This window comes from Macrosteles quadrilineatus, unplaced genomic scaffold (genome assembly GCF_028750875.1).
Source record: "Macrosteles quadrilineatus isolate MER2022 unplaced genomic scaffold, UCM_ALF_1.0 Scaffold_2__2_contigs__length_208266976, whole genome shotgun sequence".
NCBI classification, from domain to species: Eukaryota; Metazoa; Arthropoda; class Insecta; order Hemiptera; family Cicadellidae; genus Macrosteles; species Macrosteles quadrilineatus.
The window spans coordinates 142,652,633-142,672,906 of record NW_026542595.1 but is presented as its reverse complement, the minus strand read 5'-3'; the positions used below and the strand labels follow the sequence as shown (position 1 = coordinate 142,672,906).

General features: G+C 32.1%; 5 protein-coding genes across 7 annotated transcripts; all 5 read left to right on the top strand.

Annotated features, from left to right (window-relative positions):
- Nucleotides 1-39: 39 nt before the first annotated feature.
- Nucleotides 40-2,115, top strand: LOC128984980 (peptidoglycan-recognition protein SC2-like). Its single transcript, XM_054404353.1, has 4 exons — nucleotides 40-101; nucleotides 417-633; nucleotides 978-1,123; nucleotides 1,940-2,115. The coding sequence occupies exons 1-4, from the start codon at nucleotides 50-52 to the stop codon at nucleotides 2,113-2,115; spliced, it is 591 nt and encodes a 196-aa protein (XP_054260328.1). The 5' UTR covers nucleotides 40-49.
- A 1,258-nt stretch (nucleotides 2,116-3,373) lies between these two features.
- On the top strand, nucleotides 3,374-7,766 carry LOC128984335 (peptidoglycan-recognition protein SB2-like). Its single transcript, XM_054403643.1, has 5 exons — nucleotides 3,374-3,448; nucleotides 3,894-4,071; nucleotides 4,850-5,081; nucleotides 6,773-6,900; nucleotides 7,612-7,766. Exons 2-5 carry the CDS (start codon nucleotides 3,912-3,914, stop codon nucleotides 7,719-7,721), a joined length of 630 nt encoding a protein of 209 aa, XP_054259618.1. The 5' UTR covers nucleotides 3,374-3,448; nucleotides 3,894-3,911; the 3' UTR covers nucleotides 7,722-7,766.
- Nucleotides 7,767-8,209: 443 nt separating this feature from the next.
- On the top strand, nucleotides 8,210-12,265 carry LOC128987801 (peptidoglycan recognition protein 1-like). 2 transcript variants are annotated; one of them, XM_054408828.1, is made up of 4 exons: nucleotides 8,210-8,256; nucleotides 9,688-9,930; nucleotides 10,821-10,951; nucleotides 11,989-12,265. In XM_054408828.1, exons 2-4 carry the CDS (start codon nucleotides 9,719-9,721, stop codon nucleotides 12,228-12,230), a joined length of 585 nt encoding a protein of 194 aa, XP_054264803.1. In that variant the 5' UTR covers nucleotides 8,210-8,256; nucleotides 9,688-9,718; the 3' UTR covers nucleotides 12,231-12,265. The 2 variants fall into 2 exon arrangements, with proteins under 2 accessions (XP_054264803.1, XP_054264802.1); XM_054408827.1 differs by lacking the exon at nucleotides 8,210-8,256 and adding an exon at nucleotides 8,268-8,464.
- Nucleotides 12,266-12,825: 560 nt separating this feature from the next.
- Nucleotides 12,826-16,798, top strand: LOC128987782 (peptidoglycan recognition protein 3-like). Of its 2 annotated transcripts, none has more exons than XM_054408799.1 (4): nucleotides 12,826-13,004; nucleotides 14,119-14,364; nucleotides 15,066-15,193; nucleotides 16,340-16,798. In XM_054408799.1, the coding sequence occupies exons 2-4, from the start codon at nucleotides 14,126-14,128 to the stop codon at nucleotides 16,516-16,518; spliced, it is 546 nt and encodes a 181-aa protein (XP_054264774.1). In that variant the 5' UTR covers nucleotides 12,826-13,004; nucleotides 14,119-14,125; the 3' UTR covers nucleotides 16,519-16,798. The 2 variants fall into 2 exon arrangements, with proteins under 2 accessions (XP_054264774.1, XP_054264775.1); XM_054408800.1 differs by having other exon boundaries at nucleotides 14,060-14,364.
- Nucleotides 16,799-18,181: 1,383 nt separating this feature from the next.
- LOC128987290 (probable transcriptional regulatory protein GOX1679) lies at nucleotides 18,182-20,145 on the top strand. Its single transcript, XM_054408058.1, has one exon. The coding sequence runs from the start codon at nucleotides 18,191-18,193 to the stop codon at nucleotides 18,938-18,940; it is 750 nt and encodes a 249-aa protein (XP_054264033.1). The 5' UTR covers nucleotides 18,182-18,190; the 3' UTR covers nucleotides 18,941-20,145.
- The last annotated feature ends 129 nt before the right edge of the window (nucleotides 20,146-20,274 follow it).

Genomic DNA, 20,274 nt, shown 5'->3' with positions numbered 1-20,274 from the left:
GTGTCCTTTTAATGTATTGTGAAATTAATATTATAAAGTATCAACAAGAATGCACTACAGGACGAAAAAGTTTCGAAAGCATCATCCTATGGGATGGAGCAGTAAGTATACAATACACTGAACTTTTGTATGCAATACAAGCTGTCAAATTAATAATGTATTTACAGTAATACAATGGATTTTTAAACAACTTTTATTTCGCGAAACTTACACTCATCTTTACACTAATTTCAAATTCAATATCCAATATTAAAATACTGTAAAACAATGGCAATATAATCCAAAGATATTGGCCATAATTTACATTTACGAAAAAAACATTTTCGGTATGGTAACAATATTGAACTTTAAATACCATATCACATTTTCCAGACTAGTATTAATGTTATGTACTAATTTAAATTGTTTCTTTAAAGCATTAGCAGCAGCTAAGATCACAATAGTAAAGAGAGAATGGTGGAAAGCACTGCCACCAATTAAGCAGGATGGTTTTGACAACACTCGATCTATCAGGTACATTATATATTCTCACACTAGTGGACCAAGATGCAAGAAGAAGGCTGAATGTGTCAAATTGGTGCAGGACATGCAAAAACAGCACATGGACTGGGGTATGCCAGACATTCGGTACAGGTAAAGTTCTAAACCAGGCGTGTAGAAAGTTTGTTAGTTCTTGGGTTATCTCATTTTATTTAAAAAATGGTTTAATGCGCAATTCACTAAATTTAGTAAACAATCTGCGTAGTGTTGGTTTCTTACATGTTCGGTGCTCTGTATTACCGTACAGTGCAGCATGGAGCTGACCTCGCAAACCAAAGAACCATCCTGGTGCTTCTAGTGTATGGAATATACATATAGTGATAAATGTACAAACGAAAAATACATTCTGTTGCATATCACATGTCTTATTTGCAGTAGATTTATATTTTGTTACTAAAAAAAAAAATAGTGTTAAAATGTTGATATTATGATTTTAGTTTTCTAATTGGAGGAGACGATAACATTTACGAAGGTAGAGGGTTCAATGCCAAACCTGTTATTAACCGAAAATATCCGGAATTGTACGGTAAAAGCATTGAGGTGGCTTACATCGGAAACTACAGTGAGAAGGGATGGGTGTACAGTATGTATTATTTTATATACAGTAAGAGCACTTAACGAAATAGTCAATTTGACAATTAATTAATTGGTGAAAGAAAGGTAGTTAGAGTAAATTTGTTTTTGTGAGTAAAAGAATTCCCTGGTGCATTTTAAAAAGTAAGTACGAACACGAATTTTTTAAATGTTTAATTGTTTTATGTATTTATTCGTGTTCGTACTGTGTTTATCTTCTGACAATGTTAACAACTGGCCAACTCTACATTATGTACCTGAAGCTGACGATGGTGTTTTAACACCGAAACATGTCCTGAATAGACATATTTTATTGAGCTGTGACGGGAATTACGTAAGTAATTTAATCTTACATTGTGTCCAACAGCTCAGGGGCTACACACATGGATTTGAAAATTTTTAAGCTACAATTTGATGACAGTTTTCATTTTACTAACTGTCAAAAGATACACTTAACGTTGTAATTATTTCACTAATCTCTGACCCACAAGTTTACATTATGTACTTTCTAACATACATACCTTACATTAATACGTTTTATTATTCAAAGCGTCCATAATCTGTTTCATTCCATCCTATAATGGCAGTCCTCCACAATTCTTCAGATCCCCACAACATTTAGCCCATCCCTTGAAGTTTGCGTCATTACACTCTCCGTTTCTCGCTTTCAACTTTCTTCTCATCCACAACAAGAATGTCCTTTTCATTTACTTCAATTAAAGTTTCGTTATTTCACTTCGGCTCCTTCCCCTTTATTTTCTTCACTGAGATACGTCAACTATTTATAATTATATTATATTATTATATTTATATTTTTTCTCTGTAGAGGAACCAACCCGCAATATGTGGGACAAAGGCTGGCAGATTATCAGGCATGGCTCAGACACTGGTAAGATTCCTGAGTGTGAACTAAGATACTACTTCGACACTGACCGTGATGATCTCGACCCATGGGAGATGCCACCTGGGGGAACCATGAGGTTTTCCAGAGAGTACCCTTAGTCTTCGCATTTTTAGGAGTGATACTCAAAGCTTCCGAAACTGTCCTTACGCCTTATAAATTTTAAAAGTCCCTGAAATTTCAGAGTGCAAAAGACATATTAAGAAGAGTCCTTATCAAGAGGTGTCATTGACCAAGTGGTGTACAAAGCTTTTCAAGCATTTAGGGAACACCATTAACCTTTTGGCTGTTCAAGTAATTAAAAGCTCAGGATGCATCCTGAGTCCCTAGGAACCTCGAGAATCTTTCATGAAGTTTCAAGTATCGTAGTGTTCAGACTATTTAATGAGCATCCTTGACACATTGCAAGTACTCTAAGATATCCATCCTTGTCAGAGCCAATACTGCGTTTATGATATTGTATGAGTCTACCTAGAACATAAAACCGTTATGGAAAATCTGGTGAATATTTGTACGTTAAAACAATGCTACAAAGCATGCGAGTGTGATATTGGTTCCCTGTGAGAGGTTAAGAAGATTTTATCGTTGTCATCCATTTTAAATTACTTTTTTAATTTCATCCAAAAGGCAAAATCTTGAAACAAAGTGTCAAACATGTAAATTTTTAAATAAAGGTAGCCTAATGTAGGTAAAGTGAATTTTTGATTTTCCTAAAGTTAGTTTATCACTTTTAATGAATCTAAGCAATATAATAGTCAGAATAGAAAACTATCTTTTGAGGTGTTGGCTTCCCAGTATAGTATATGAAACTAAGGACTTTATCATTATAAAGTTAAAAAAAACACATATTCAAGTATTCCATCACCAAAAACGCTTATTTTGAAATGTTTCTCTAACATAATATAAGTGCCAAAAATAATTGAACTCAACACAAACCTTTTTTTCAAATGTCCAAAAAAACTAAAATATAACAATAGGTACTAACCCAAATCCTTTCAATACTCCGTGCAACAATACACAAAGCTTGCATTACTATTTGTTTGAAGCACTTACTGGTCCTGTTATATTCCCATAGAATTACCAGGCCAGTACTGTTTGGTCAGCTGGTAGACAACAAATATACTACAGTGAAATAGCACGTAGCAGAACAAAAACTTAAGACCGAAATACATTTTAAATCGACTCTTTCTTTGGAAATACGAGTAGTCAAGTGAGGTGGAACAAATTGGCCATTTAAGCGTTCTTATCTATCCGTTAGTATTTACAATGTACTGAATTAGTAAAAACACTAAATTAGCTATGACGTACTTAAAACAAATTTTTACTGTTGCTAATTTTAAATTTTGCAAGCTACAATACCTATGAGTTAAACAGCTTTGCTGAACGAAAAAGTTTAAGAAAAATATATTTTTTATCTGTTGCTCTTTACAACAAGTAAGTAAGTGATTTTATCTTGAAATTAAAACCTGTAAAAAGTAGTATGATTATTTTATGAGGCATAAACATTTTAAGGCGTACATTGGTTAGGTGGAGTTAGCATTCGATTCTTGTATTCAAGAGACACATTTTATTACATTAAAACTCTTTAAAAATGTATTTTCAAAGTAATACCGATATAGTGTTAATAGAACAAGCTCCATATTACAATTTCGGCTATATGTATGAAACCTAATTTGAATAATTACAATATTTTCATATTTCTTAGAATATTATTATTTGTTTTAAATATGTGTTCTTTTCGTATGGTTTTCTATTTTTAAACAAAACTACGAATAAATAAAAATTTACTAAAACGTTTAACGAGTTAATTTTAAGGGCTTGGGGCTATTTTATTTCTATACGTTTTGTAAGTAATTTCTTGTTTGTCTTGTTTTCTTAGTCAATAGGCTTAGACATTATGGAATTAGTAAACGAAAATGAAGGTTCTCAGCAAAAGGGAGATGAAGAATCTCAGCAAAAGGAAGGTGAAGAATACGAAGCAGAACAAAGTCTTTCTACGTCACAATTAGGCATGCTTATGGTCGGGGGAATGGATGAGCAGGAGGTTGATATGGAAGGTAACCGACGACCTGTTAATATTATATCTAAGAAATATAATCCAAATATCCAAATATCTAAGAATGATGGTTATTTAAACGTTTAAATTATTGAACTTTATGAGACTATCGGAATTTAGCAACTTCAGGGACCATTGATCAAGCTTTGCTTCCAGAAAAGCATGTTGTGGATTCAACACCGGGTAGCAATCATTCTATGGTCGAATTAGGGTAGTGATTAGACCAACATTGTGCTATTGGCTCAGTCGGATAGAGAAGGTTTGGTGCGATAGTGTCTATTTGATAGGTCTCTTGTGGTATTCTGAGAAGTCCATAAGTACTTTAAATACGTTGTGGTAGAAAGGATAGTTGTTAGGAAAGGAGATTCGGTTTATTGTTATCTCACAGGGGCGTTAGAAACATCTTAGTCCAAACCTTGCATAGGTATAGTTTTACTTGAGATATTTTATTATAAATTAAAATCAAGAGATTTCTGATGAACATTTCGTATTTTTCTGTATATTCAAATAGCATTAATACAAAAACGTCCTGTTTTAAGACAAATATTGTGTTTTCCCACATAAGAACACCCATTTTTATTTTAGGTTTAAACTTCCTAAAGAGCTATTCTTCCATGTTAAAAGCAAGTGATATTTTATTAGGGTTCCTACCATCGATTGATATATTTATATAACGTTATTCTTTCAGCTCAACCAAGAGTAACATTATATCTAACGTTTTATATACAAGACATATTCCTAAATGATTTTCCCTCCACAAATTGTTATTCTCTTTTCAGAGGTTGCAGAAGAAGGGGCCCGAGTACCTGATGACCTTGTCATAGTTAAAAGGTCAGAATGGGGCGCTCTACCCCCTGTGAAAGTGGAACTTAAGCCCCATCTCACCACAACGGTCATGTTTACCTACTCTACCAGATGTAAACCGTGCTTCGACCAGGAGAAATGCTCGAAGAGGGCGAGAAACATCCAAAAGACACATATGAGTGTAGGCTTTCAAGATATTCCGTATAAGTAAGCTTAAGTTATGGTGTGTTAGTAGTTTATGCTTTAAGCATTGATTTTGTAGACGAAAAGTAGACTTTACATCAAAGTATAAATTCCAAATATCGAATAACCCATATGAGTGTAGGCCTTCCAGATATTCCGTATAAGTAAGCTTAAGTTATGGTGTGTTAGTAGTTTATGCTTTAAGCATTGATTTTGTAGACGAAAAGTAGACTTTACATCAAAGTATAAATTCCAAATATCGAATAACCCATATGAGTGTAGGCCTTCCAGATATTCCGTATAAGTAAGCTTAAGTTATGGTGTGTTAGTAGTTTATGCTTTAAGCATTGATTTTGTAGACGAAAAGTAGACTTTACATCAAAGTATAAATTCCAAATATCGAATGACACATATGAGTGTAGGCCTTCCAGATATTCCGTATAAGTAAGCTTAAGTTATAGTGTGTTAGTAGTTTATGCTTTAAGCATTGATTTTGGAGACTGAACGGATGTACAGAATCCAAAATGTAGTAGACTTAAAATCAAAGTATAAATTCCAAATATCGAAAGACACATATGAGTGTAGGCTTTCCAGATATTCCGTATAAGTAAGCTTAAGTTATAGTGTGTTAGTAGTTTATGCATTAAGCATTGATTTTGGAGACTAAAAGTAGACTTAACATCAAAGTATAAATTCCAAATATCGAAAGACATATGAGTGTAAGCTTTCCAGATATTCCGTATAAGTAAGCTTAAGTTATAGTGTGTTGGTAGTTTATGCTTGTAGCATTGATTTTGGATACTGAAAGTAAACTTCCCATTCCTGTATTGAACCCAATTCTGGTTGTGTTTTGTTAAGAATTCATTTCCGACTACCGGAACGTCAGTTATTAATAAATAATAATAATATTACCTTCTACCGTTCCAAATTATTGTAGTCTACGACGCGTTTCATCAACGGTAGAAGGAAATATTATTATTATTTATTATGTTGTGTGTTTCATGTATAGTTTTGGAGAGCAGTGATGTATACTAGACGTTTTTCTAGTTACACGTCAGTTTGCAAATAAATATTTTATTTTACTTTTTAAACAAAATAATATAAATGTCCCACACATGCATTTCTTTAGACTGCTTTCAACTTATGGAAAGATAATATATATTTAATGGAATATGTCTGAGTTACGCTTATAGTCTATTGTATAACTACATAACGCAAGTCCTTCCTAAACGCATTTAAAACAAGTAAATTAAATTTGTCATTTGTCATTTCGACATAAATTAATGGTCTAATCTAACCAACAGGTTGACACTAGATTGGACCAATACAAGGGTTGGGACCATTCTCAAATGCAAAAACGTAAAAAAACCTTGAACATACCTACAAACGAAAAATGTAAAACTAAATTGCTTAGAGAAGTGTTAATCCAGACGTTGACTTCCTTAATAGTGAAAATCATAAACTTATCTTAAAAAACAAATAAAGTTTTATGATATACAGAGTCATTTATAAAGTTAGTTGATAGTGTATGTTAATTTTACAGTAGTTTTTTGTGTGAAATACGCGAACAGTTTTAAATTATGTATACTCTCCACAGAAACCCATTACAAAATGGTTTTTCTGCTATGTGTTTATGTCTATGTTAGTAAAAACCAATGTATCCTGTAGAAACAGAGTATGTTGATTGGTGTATAATTATTTCTTCTTCATGACAGTTTCCTGGTTGGAGGAGATGGCAGAGTATATGAAGGCAGGGGGTGGACAGTTCTGCCTGAGACACATACGAAGTATGTAAAATTGAAGGGGTTCCTCATTGAAATAGCTTTTATTGGAGACTATGTCTGTAAGTATGGGACGTAATTTAACCCCTTGTATTTAAATAATTTTTAGGCTAGTAAAGTTTCCTTATTTGTATATTAAAATTAGTTTTGACATAATTTTACACAAGATTTCATAAGAAGAGTAGTTAAAGTTAGTTAAAGTTAATAGGTGTATTCATTTTGCTTCTCGTCAAATTTCTTTGTTTTTGATTTTTTTTTTTGAATGGGACTAAGTTTATTAGAATAGTGGTGATAATAAATTATTTGACTTTAAAATCATCAAAATTTGCAAACAAATATTTACTCAACCTTTTGGCTTTTGAGTTACGAAAATACCAACCATTCTTGCTTTATTTAATATAATAATTAGCTTGGTTATAGAAAATGGTCTTAAAATTAAAAAAAAATTAAAATTTGCTTTGATATAATATTATGCACTTCTGCCACAGCAATTAATGTGTTTCCTTGTTTTTTAAAGTAATAACAAAGGGAAGTAAATATTATGTATAGATAGATCGTACTCTACTGTTAATAACACTGTAAAGAATAGCAAGCACTCAATTGTCTTCAGCTTATTCATATGAAAGAAGAATTAATATTGGAGTGTTAATCTATTATTATAAAGAATTTTATTTAATGTCAGATAAACAAATAATCACTAAGCAAACCAGCATAATGTTTATAGGAATATTTACTTACTAAGCTATTTATGTATAATTATGTTTTGTTTACAGTCAAGCGTCCAAGCGAAAAGATGTACGATGCAGCTTTAGATTTGATTCAGTATGGAAGAGTCCACTTTTTGGTCAAAGACAGATTTGGACTGATTGAAAACTACCAATGAGCTTCGATTTGCTTCATTCCAATCAATCTCTGAAAATTTATACTTAAAATGAGTAGGAATGGCTGAAAATTTTGTAACCTATTAAAGGTAGAGTTATTTCTGAACATTTTTGTTTTTCAAAATTTATTGGTCCTACGAAAAATTAAATTTGATTTATTTATCTATTTTGTTAAATATCATGTTACCCCAATAAAAGATGTGCTACATTATATACATTTTGAAACTTCAGGTATGTAAATAGTCTGTAAGTTCGTGTTAACAGATTTGCATTATTAAACTTGTTACGCTCCAAGGAATTTCCATACCATTATCCAACCATATATAACCATTATTATTAAGAAAAATATATCAATAATAGCTTTAAATTATTATTACTGTTGATGTACATTTTATATCAACATTGATCAAATCATGAGAAATTATTGCCATTTCCACAGTGTAAATCTTTAGGTGGCTACATAGATACTGACTAATTGTAGACCTTGAACCTGATAAAGTTTATTATTCATATGCAGATATAAGTGGAGTGTTAAAGGTCAGTAAACTTAACGCAGTAGACCCTACGGCCAGTATTGTAGTAGAAAACATTGTTTGAGGTTGCAATCTTCCCTAACAAACGCTTGTCATAAATTAAGATGGATGATTATGACTTAGCATTAGTAATGATTAATGAAATAATTTTTTACTCTATACATAAATGGTATTTACGAAGAATCGTCTAATCAGGTCAAATAAACAAACAGGTAATTTTTTTGTAAAAGTAAGTCACATTATTTTCAATAGTGAAAATCACATTTAACACTTGTGACTAGTTTAATACCACAAATACTTTTCGCACCGATTAGGATGAAGATAACTTTACAGAAAAGACTTGATTTTTTAAATTATTAGGCTTTTTTAAACTAAAACTGAAAAATTATCAATTTCTGCCTCATAGAGAAAAATGTTTTCAGGTTATACTAACTCGTACAAAATTCTAAAAATAATTGCAATATACCATTAGGAAAAATCTAGAAGAATAAAGTAACATGAATAAATGAATAAATGAATAAATGAATTTATTTCCCATAATACAAAACACTTTACAAACATAATAATTGTTGAGAAATGTAAACTGGTCACTTTTTCAAGTAGTGTGGCCAGTTAAAAGGTTAATCATACATAATAAATAATAAATTGTTGAGCCTAGCATCAGATGACAAATATTTTATCCGCCTGCTGTAACATCTGGGCAAAACTTAGACTAAGAAAGTGTTAACAAAATACACATAAAATAAGGTAACAGTAACACAATCTTATACCAAAGAGTTGGCAAGATAACCTACATCCTGTTGAGAACTAAGCCAAGTGATTGTTCTTTTACAAAAGTGTTTGAAATTTGTTGTATTTTTAATATGAAGCGGAAGCTGATTGTAAAATTTTGGACCCAAGTATTGAAATGAATGTCTGAAAAAAGTTTTGTTTACTTTGGGTAATTTGATAGATTTATTTGCAAAACTTCTTGTACTGTAAGGATGATTTGGAATTATATTTTCTCTGTTTCCGCTCCGGATGAAGAACAATCTCAGGACTTTAAAAATAAAAAGATGTTGAACTGGTAGAATGCATAACTGTTGGTATAATGGAAAAGAGCTAGTTCGTTTAGGTTTTTTGAGAATTATTCGCAAGAAAAAATTTTGAGTTGTTCTAATCTTCTCTAATAATGTTTTGTAAGTACCTCCCCAGCAAGGCAAGGCATATTGTAATCTTGAATTTATCAATGCAAAATAAAGTGTTCGTAAAAGTGAAGTGTTACAAAAATTTCGTAGAAAATAGAATTTTCTAATTTGTGATCTTAATTTTGAGTGTAGTTCTAAAATATGGTCTATGGTTTCAAAAATCACAGGTTTGTCAACTTGGGCACAGGCTATTTTCAATAAGCCAAATACAACAAATCTACTGAAAAGCGGTTTGCATGATTGTTTAGTTTAAAACTCCATTCACATGAAGAATGAGGCATGCCTTTGACCATTGTACCGAGGGAGGAATGGCAATCCATCCCCGTCCGTCCAGAGGACAACCAAGAGATGATCTTGCCTGTCATCTACGTCATCTTCCAGTTGAGGACATCCACAGAACCTTGCTACACCAAGGAGGAATGCATGAAGACCATGCAGGAACAGCAGAAACTCTCCAGATCTGCTCTGGGTCTACACGACATCATATACAAGTAAGTTGGTCTTGTGTCATCATCTGCGTTTGATGCTAAGAAAAGATTGTCTGATAGTCCATATTGCTTATAAATTGATGAAAAGGTTGGGGATTTTGTACAAGTATAATTTCCCCACATTCTTTGGCTCAGGTTCAATTTCCAATTACAATCCACTCCTTCCCAAAGTTTCGAATTGTATTCGGTGTATCAGTACCATCAGAGTTAGTGAAAAAGAATTGACAATAAAAAATTATTACCTGACACAAAGAAGGATACATGTCCATTTTCTACTTCATTGCCGTAGTGAAGTCACTCTCCTACTTTTAATAAGTCTCTTCAGGTGGTAATTTTAACATTATGGGTTCACCTTATATTACACACCTGACACCTTCGATTTAAGTCCTATTACCCGAAATCTAAATTATAACATTATGTGATTAAAAGTATTGTGGTAGTCAAGCTTCGTCATATCTTTAAAACAATACACATCTTGATCCGGAGCATTGCTGAGATTTTCAACTAGAAGACTTGTACAAAATCTACAATGTTTTATTGAGTATGGGGGGGGGGAGTGTACGTGGTACAATATGTTAATAAACTCCACCTAATGCTTTGCCAAAAGTTTTACACCATAAATTTAGTACAATATTAGGCATTCAATATCTAACATGAAAGAGGGTAAGGATTGTTTTGTTTGTTACTATCTAAACTAATAATTTTCTATAATTATTTTTTCATAACTGTAATACTTTCAGCAAAGCAAGCACGATTCGTGGAAGCTGAGTCTTCCCTTGAAGATGTTAAAGAGCATGGTAAAGATTATTGCACAACATATGATGCAGACTGTGGTAGTTTTTGCAATAAATACACTGTAACGTAAAACATTTATTACCATTTTTCGTATGTAGTTTTATGCTGGGAGGAGACGGCAGAGTGTATGAAGGAAGAGGGTGGACTGTTGCACCTCCTTATATGCCAAAGTGGCGACATCTCAGGCAGGGCAGATACCTGTATGTTGGCAGCATTGGAGACTATAAAGGTTTGTTTATCTTGTAAACTAAAGCCAAAAAGGTAACCAAGGATTGAGTTTCCAATATTATATATGTTAATGTACGGCAAATGACCGTATATGTGAAGCAGATTTTATATGTGATACATGCTCGGTATTTTAATGTGCTCTAAAGTTTGCTAGAATACAGGATTTCCTTAGGAACAAATATTCACAAAGAAAGGCGTTTTTGTAGGCTGAAAAAGAAACTTTTGCAATACTTTGCAGATGGTTTTTGCACTCTCGTTCTTAAAACTTTGACATTAAGGAAAATAAACCTCCCCATTTTCAGCAGATTTGGAGATTATTATATTAAAAAAATAAACCTACTACACATGCGCCCATAAAAGTATCTCTGACTCTAACGATCTGATGAACTCAAGAGAATGTATTTCCCGTCAACAGTAAAATGACACAATAATACCGCAATGGTTAAATAGACATACAAAAACGTACAAAGCTATAAATTTTCGTCATAATTTGATTCCATTACATTTTGGAACGTACACAAATCACAAATTACATGACATCGAAATACCCTTGAAGGTGGGAAAATCCACAATTAGTACCTATGATTTAAAATATATATTTACTAGGCCTACCGATCAACATTATGTTTACCTAAAAAAAAAAATAAAAAAAATTTCAATTGCAGTTTGCAGAAAGAAACCCAGCTTTTATTTAAATTTACTTATATCACATTTAAAAAATCTTAACGGCGTCGGCTGTAAATCAGAAAACAGCCCAAAATAAAAACTACCTACGTTTTTTACATTCCTTTCCTCTCAAAATGATAATTCTTTCAACAGAAAATCGTGAGAAATCTGTCAAGTGCTTGATTCAGAATCATTGGTAGAAAAAACTTCACGTTTTAATATATGAAATTAAATACACTAAGATTTTTTAACTTGTTAGCTCAAGTGGTAGAATATTAATGAGAAACCCGAAATTAAGGGACTTATGATTCAATAATAAGGGAACCCTGAGTGTTTCTTATATACAATATTTTCTCATTACTATATTTTTAGATACGCACCTCTCGGAAGAGATCTGGTACACTGCATGGGACTTCATAGAATATGGACTTAAGAAAGATTACATAAAATACAAAGCGCTGTTCAAGTTCGATTCATTCACAACTTTAGAATCTGATTCAGAATATGAGGCAGATATGCTAAGTACTTCGAGTGACGAATCTGGGTATTTTTGTTCTGATTATGAAGATGAAAGCTTAAAAACCAAACCTACATATAGTTATAAGTATAAATAGTGTACAAAATGTATCATAACGTATGGCAACTAATAAAGAAGTAATATAATGTATTAATTAAACTTGTTCTTCTAAAATATTTTACAAATTCCGAATACTACACTCTTATTCGTTCAGAAAAACAATAAATCTGTTAAACTATAGTGAATTGTGATGTTTCATTTCATATTTTCAAGATGTGAATAAAATAAATATTAATAAATATAAAATAAATCAAATATCCATGAAAAGGGTTACTGAGTTTTATTACTGATACATAACAGTCATAAAATAACTAAACACAATTCATTCCAAACGGAATTTTTGTGCAATACAAATACACTATACCTTGTGCACCATAGCAAAAAGTAAATTTTAGAACAGCACACACCAAAAAATTTAAGTATAATTATACATTTAATCCTCAAATTAAATTGTAAATATCATATATACATCAGATATACAGTACTATTGATCTATTTGGCACAAACCTTATGATTTTAGAAATTCACGGATGATATATCATCAGATAAAACAAATATTATCTTTATTTTATTTTTGTTTATCTCCATGTAAATAAGTCTGTCTATGGGTGATAAGAACAATCAACCTCGTAGACAAAGCAACTCCAAAAGATTGTTAACTACCTTCAAAGCTTTGTTTTATTCTGTGTTCAAATAAAAATGTAGTTAAGTAAAAACTTTTGAAAATTAGATTCTAAGAGAAAGTCTATTTAGGATGTGGATAAATGTAACCATTTAACTTGAGTAGATGACTAAACCTAGCAATAACAAGGTAGGTTTAGCAAGATAATTTTTGCTTTACTTTAACCAAACTTATCATAGGTAGGCCTACTCAATTTTTTAAAATAAATTTGTAAATGTAGGTGTTTGATTCAATTAAAACGCTGACAAAAGTCTATGGAAGTATTTAAATACAAATTATGTATGTATTTGTATATTGTTACGTTAAAGATTGACAATTATTTTAAAAGATTTTATGTAAAAGTTAATTTTCAGGAAGATGGTTGGTACTTAATTCTCATACAGTATTTTCATTCAGTTTTTAAGCTTGGAATTTTGAAAGAGGTTGAAATGTTTAGTACTGTACAGCTATAAAATTTGTCTATATTAATTTGGAAGTGAGATGTATTATCTTTAGTACCCTCAAAACAATTAGGTTTATGGAAACGCTAAGTACCGTAGAGTTTGGTAACAGAGCACGGTCAAACTCAATGTATTTAGTTCTCTTATAATACATAGAACCTGTATTCTACAAATGCTCATTCTGATATACAATTTTAAAATATATATAAAATCTACATTTCTTTAGTCCAGTAACTTCAGTATTTTAATCAATGACCTACATGTTGGAATAAATTAAATACTGTACACCTATTAACGTTTTATCCCCTTAAAACAAATATTTTCATATTTTTTAAAGATTCTTGATTAAAGATTTGAGCAAAATACTTGAAGAAGTAAACATTTTTTTAAAATAATAGTTTCCAGCGTGGGAAGTGTATGCTTAATTATTTTCTGTAAGATGAAAATCTTGATTTATGGGTTAATATGGGGTGATATAGAGATTTAATTTTCTTGTCAATCTTTTAGACGGTATAAAAAAAACATCAAAGTTAAAGCTGATTAATTTTTCTATCCTATATTCATTTAATATACAGTTAATGATAATATTTGAATTTTTGGAAAAACTTATTTTTATTTTAGGAAAATATGTCACAGATATTCATTTTAATTACGTAGGTGGGATTTAGGTACGTTTTTAAATGTTATTACATTTGATTTTTGACCACATACAAATTAATTATGAGTTTGTCAATTACTTACCAGCTTTAAAATAACCAAGCGTAACCCCTACCAAACAACAAAACTATTAATTCACCTTTTAGATACTTGATGGACGTAAAGCTATACGATGAAGTGAACGTGGTTTCAAGAGAGGAATGGGGAGCTGTGGTCCCGACGGGGTCCAAAAAGTTAAAACTGCCAGCTCCTAACGTAATTTTCACCTACTGCACTCACAGGAAGAAGAAGGAATGGCCACTATGTATGGACCACGAGGAGTGCTGCCGAACACTCAGGGATATGCAGGAGTATTACATGAAGGAGGAACTGATGAGGGATTTGCCTTACAAGTACGCTCTTTGTATTGCATTGTACTAACACAAGATTGTTAAATCAATATCCCAAAAAGTTGTCAAGTATGTAAAATGAATCATAGCTTCTTAGTGGACCACGGGATTTTCAACAAAAGGGTCAGGTCATTTTTTTACAATCGAAGGAACACGTTTCATGTTATACCAGTGCCCATATCCCTAAGTTTACAAAAGGGATGCTCTATAAGATTAGAGTTCGGGGAAGTTGAATAATAGCAAAAAAGGATTATTGCTAATAATGGGGGTTTATTGTAAAAATATGTTATTTACATGTTTTATACATAATCGATCGATACAAATTTTGAATATGTTGTGTAAGCGTTTGGCTTTCATTGCCTATACTGCCTATTAGAACTTAAAACTAATTACTCTTTTGCTTAAAATGCTTCCCAAATCCACCAAAGGCTTCATACGTACGAGTATTTAGTAATGCTTTGTTAAAGAGAATTGATGTTTTCAAGTAATATTTATTGATTCAAATAACCTATCGAAAACAAATGAATTTGCATTGGATTGTGGTTTTTAATATTTAATTAATATTTTTATCATACGTTATTATTTTTCGAGTTATTAAACCATACTTAACACAGCATTTGGTATCTACAGTATACGTGATGGAAAATAGCTATGATTAAATTTTGTCTACATCCTGTTCTGTAACTGAATCAAGATATTTTTAGCTTCATCGTTGGAGGCGATGGCACCATTTACGAAGGCCGCGGGTGGTATGTGAAACCAGCCAAAAACGAAAACTGGAAAGAACTCTACGGAAGAAGTGTCGAAATTGCCTACATGGGAGACCACCATGGTAAGTATGGTTTATTTGATTAGTTGTAAAAGGTGTGTATTGAAAACTTGATGCATACAAATGGTATTATAATTTGAATTAAAATGTGAAAAGTGAAAAGTGACTATAGGACCACTTGAAGTTAACATAGATATGGAAAAGCCATTATGAGTGGATTAATACACTTTTCTATCCGATAAACTTGCCCCAAACACTGTATCGATGTAGGATAATTTGTAGAAAGCATTGATGCTACAGGTAAAAATCGCATTGTTATTTTTAGTTGTATACGTATTTTTTTAATTTTTACTACGGACCTAATGCTACAAAAGATAAAGATTTGTCTTTCTTCATTATGTCTTTTGGTTTAGAGTCTGATAAAAAAGTTAATGTTGTCTACAACTGCAGCACCTGTGGATGGGATGTGTTTAATTTGACACTTAATTTAAACAGTTTCTAAATCGAAATAGGTATACAGTAGTATGTTTAGGTTTACATACCCAACTATGTTTAGGTACTGTTAGGTTGGTATGTTTTATAATTGAGCTGCATTATTGTGTTGACACAACTTTACTAACAATAGCAATACCTTTGCAAACTTTTAAATTTGGCAGACGAAAAATTTACATTAACCTATAATCATTTTCAGAAATAATGACCTATTTTTGAAATAAAACGTAGTTTTTTTTTAATTGCAAAGCCATTTTACACGTAAGAATAATAATTATGATATACATGCACATATTAAGGAATTTTATTATTACAAACCTGGAATTAAAATGCTCATACCAAATTAAAAAAAAGAAAAATTATGAACTGTGCATTACAACTCAATTGAAATAACTTTAAACTCGTTCGTTTAGTTACCATATGGAGCGAGCACAGTATTTGGTAATGTAAAATAAAAATATTGATAAATTTTCTGATTTGCCAACAAACTTAAGTGAACAAAAGCCGCTTTCTATGACAGCTTTGGACAAAATACAGTATACATCATTACAGCAACTTTGGCGCGGTAAGCTAAGAGGATTATCTTGGCTCACAACTTGTCGCATTTTACAATGCATCACAATTTTTTTTTGTTAATCATCACAATGCAAATTATTAAAACAGAGTTCTTATATAGATGGAAGTTTATAAATGCTTACATTATGCATTTATTTTCAGAGAGGCGTCCGAACAAGAAAATGTGGCGAGCGGCGTGGGACTTTGTAGTAATGTCTGTGGACACGATGCACATAGAGAATTTCTATGAGTTTATAGAGAACTATGACGAAGCCAAACTTGACGCCATCCAAGCAAAGAAGCCTTGGTACAAACAGTTTTATCACTTCAAAGGTGTCTAATACACGCTAGTACAACTGTAAGCTCCTTTTGGATAAATTGTAATGCATTTTTTTTTATTAGGAACAAACTGTGTTATAACTTTTAGTTTATTCAGAACTTAACAGTGGTATTCTTTTAATTTATTTAGAACTTAACAGTGGTGTTCTTTTAGTGTCTAGGAATAAACAGAATCAACGATTAGTGTTCAGCAAGAAATAATCGAAATTTGTCAAAGTTACCTTAGAAATGTGTGGTGTTAAAACGTGTAAGATTTAGTAAGTATAGTATTGCGTGGTTATATATTGTAAGATAAATTTAAATACGATATAGAAAATTGTCCTACGTTCGTTATTTACACCTTTTGGCATTGAATATAGTACATTCAATGATTTTAGGCACTTACTTATTTAATATAACCAGTGGTGACTATAAACCTTGGGGTTTTTTTACTTAACGTTTGTTAAATAGTGATATTGGCTAACTCCATAGTTTATATCATAATACAGGGTTTGTTAAAATTATCGTATCACCAGGTCTGATGAAGTTATTATAACGTTGTTCGCTTAAACCAGTTACCTTCAACTTCGCAATCAAGTGGTTGTAGTTTATGAGGAGTCTTAAAGGGAACAGTTACTGGAGAAGTGGGGACGACCATAAAACTGTATAGATTGGGCCAGTTACTTTTAGTAAATAAATTGGATGAATGTAATATAAAAGGTAGGAAATACATGTATTTGTACTTTTTATGTTTTGTGTACAATTTATCTGGAGATTTATTTAATTAGGATTGATAATCATCACGATGTATCTAAGTTGTTTTTAACCATGTCTTTGTAAATTTATATGTGTTCAATGTTAGTGCAAATTATACAAAATAGGCAATGTCTCAAGTAAGTAAGAGATGGAAATCTAAAGGTTTAGCTATTCTATGAGACAAGAATCTGACGATAAAGTTTCTACGTACAAACCTCTAGGTCTCCAATAACGATTGGGATCGTAAGGTAAGCATTAGATTTTAACAATACACAGTTTATCATTGTGCATAACTGGATAGCTGATTTGGTAATGTCCTCACCAGATTTTTTTTACTATTTAAGGTTTAATCCCTGAAAAAGTCAGTAGCTATTTGATCATTTACAACTATATCTGACCGTCTTTGCTAATTGGGATCCTACTAAATAAAAAAAACTCAAGTAAAAAACTTGGGATTTGGCTAAAAATACGTTGACCTGAGTCGGATACAAAGTTAAAAAATAAACCTCACCTTCCCCTACTCATAACTATAATATAACTCGTGTCCGGCCTAGTTACTTGATGGTGGTTTTAACACAGTAGGCTTAATGAGCCATTCGATTCGTATTAATATTATCAATAAAAACTGCTTTGCAGTAATTGAGTTCAGCAATATTAAGAAGATTTAGCCAACGTTATTCATTTAGAAACCTAAAGCAAGTAAATAGTGCCATACTAATAGTAAAAAACACGTCGTTAAATAAAATTATCAGATAAGCTATCTTAGTGAACTTAGTCAATATTTCATGTAGTATTATTTATTATGTCGATTGAGTTGAAATAATAGTACACACCGTTAGATAACACGAGAACAATATGTAAGGATTAGAACACCCAACTAAACATATAATGATTTGACTTATTAGGTTTTAGTCTCGTGAATACAAACATTGGGTAAACATGGCAGGACATAGTAGATTCAAGAAAATAAAACACAAGAAAGCTATCGAGGATAAAAAAAGAAGTAAGGAGTTTTCGAAAGTGTCCCATGAGATCTCAGTCGCTGTTAAGGCGGGGGGAGGAGATCCAAACGACAACCCTAGGCTCAGGATGGCCATATCCACTGCAAGAAGATTTAACTTTCCTAAAGCCAAGGTCGACGATGCTATAAGAAAGGGGTTGAACCCGAACGACGGAGAATCCATAGAGGAAGTCAGATACGAGGGATTTGGTCCTTCAGGAGTCGCGTTGTTAGTGGAGGCCATCAGTCATTCAAAACAGTTGGCAAATGACAAGTCGGCGATTAGAAAGGTCTTCAGCAGACACAACGGATCTCTTGGAGAAGGAGGCTGTGTATCGTTCATCTTCCAGAGGCTAGGTCTCATCACGTACCCCGGCGATGACCGGTCTGAGGACGACATGATGATGTTAGCCATCGAACACGGAGCCGACGACTGTCAGAAGGTGGAGGACGAGTTTGAGATTCTCTGCAGCTTCGAGAAACTCCACGAGGTAAAGGAAAAGCTGGAGAAGCAAATAGGGGAACCCTCTAGTGCTAAACCCATCTGGAAGCCAAACAGTTACGTGACGCTTGACAACAGCAAGACTAAAAGTGTGTTGAGATTGATTGATGAGTTGGAGGATGTAGATGCTGTTCAGGAAGTGTGGTCTAATCTGGAGATTCCGGACAGTTTTAACTATGAGGAATAAAAATCAATCGCGGTTTGTATGCATGTTGTAAATTATATGTATATAGAAATGTGATTTAGAAGTTTTGTTTAACTATGGTAGGTTAGAGCACGGAACTTTTGTCTTTGTCAGTAATTGCAATTCGTTCTATAGTGGTGTCCCAGTAGTTTATAGTTGCCTTGGTATTAGAGGTATGTGGTCTAACTATTAGTATATAATTGAAATTGGTACTATTTTGACCTAACAGAGGGGCAAGTAAAGTGTATTGATGAAACATTGACAAATAAAAAAGAAGATTTGAATTAATACGTGATTTAAAATAGTTTAAAATGTTGGGTGTCATAAGAGCCGTGCTTGCACCAATATTGAGCCTGTTTTAAGTTACACTCATAAATTGTCACTTGCTGTACATTTTTTATGGCATAATAGTAAACTTAACAATATGTTTGTGACTTTTTGTATATTACGGTTTAAAACTTAAGAATATTTTTTCGCCAAGAGTTATAGATTACATTACATTTAGCTACGTGCTTTAGACACATAGTTTCGTATTTTAGTATTTAGTTATTTGCGAGTTAGTTACAATCCAGTTACGCCAAAGTTCCCTGTATACTTAATTATACAAGTATTTAAGTAAAATGTGCTAAGCTTACAGTAATTGTACATAATGGTATGTATCTAAAGGTTAGTAATTAGCAGGTTTTTACATGCACATGTATTCAAAGTCAGTTTATAAAAATTGCTAAATGTTTACAGAACACATCATTGTCATTATAATATATTTAAAGATCAATTGTACAGATTTTACAAATAACACATTCACCGATTGGCTTTATAACTTTGCTTAAAGCTTATAGTAGAGGGTCATGTTTCTTTTTATGTCACAACTAGTTGCTGTACCTATACCCGTTCTTTGCAATGCGGTTAGGGTGCGGAAGTGGTTCTTTAAACCTGCTGTATATACCAGTAACACATGCACCATTTATTTTGTAAACTAAATTCAATTGTACTGCTAACTTCAATAAAGTTTCGTTTAAGTCATGTAAGTCGTGCAAACTCATTAGGCTACCTAGAACCATATATTAACTGGCACTGATGCATGTTATGAGAATACTTTAAATACAATATAAGATCAAATACACACTTACTGAAACGTTTATTTAATTACATGTATACAGGATACAGTTGGTAGATAAAATAGAAAAATAATAATAATATAGACTGTATTGAAGAACAATTTAATTAGATAGTAGATATCGATGTATCATAAAATATAGATAGATTTCACCTAAACACCTTTTTTTGTTACCTGCAGCTCAATAAATAATTATTTTCCAAATGTTGGTTTATAAGTT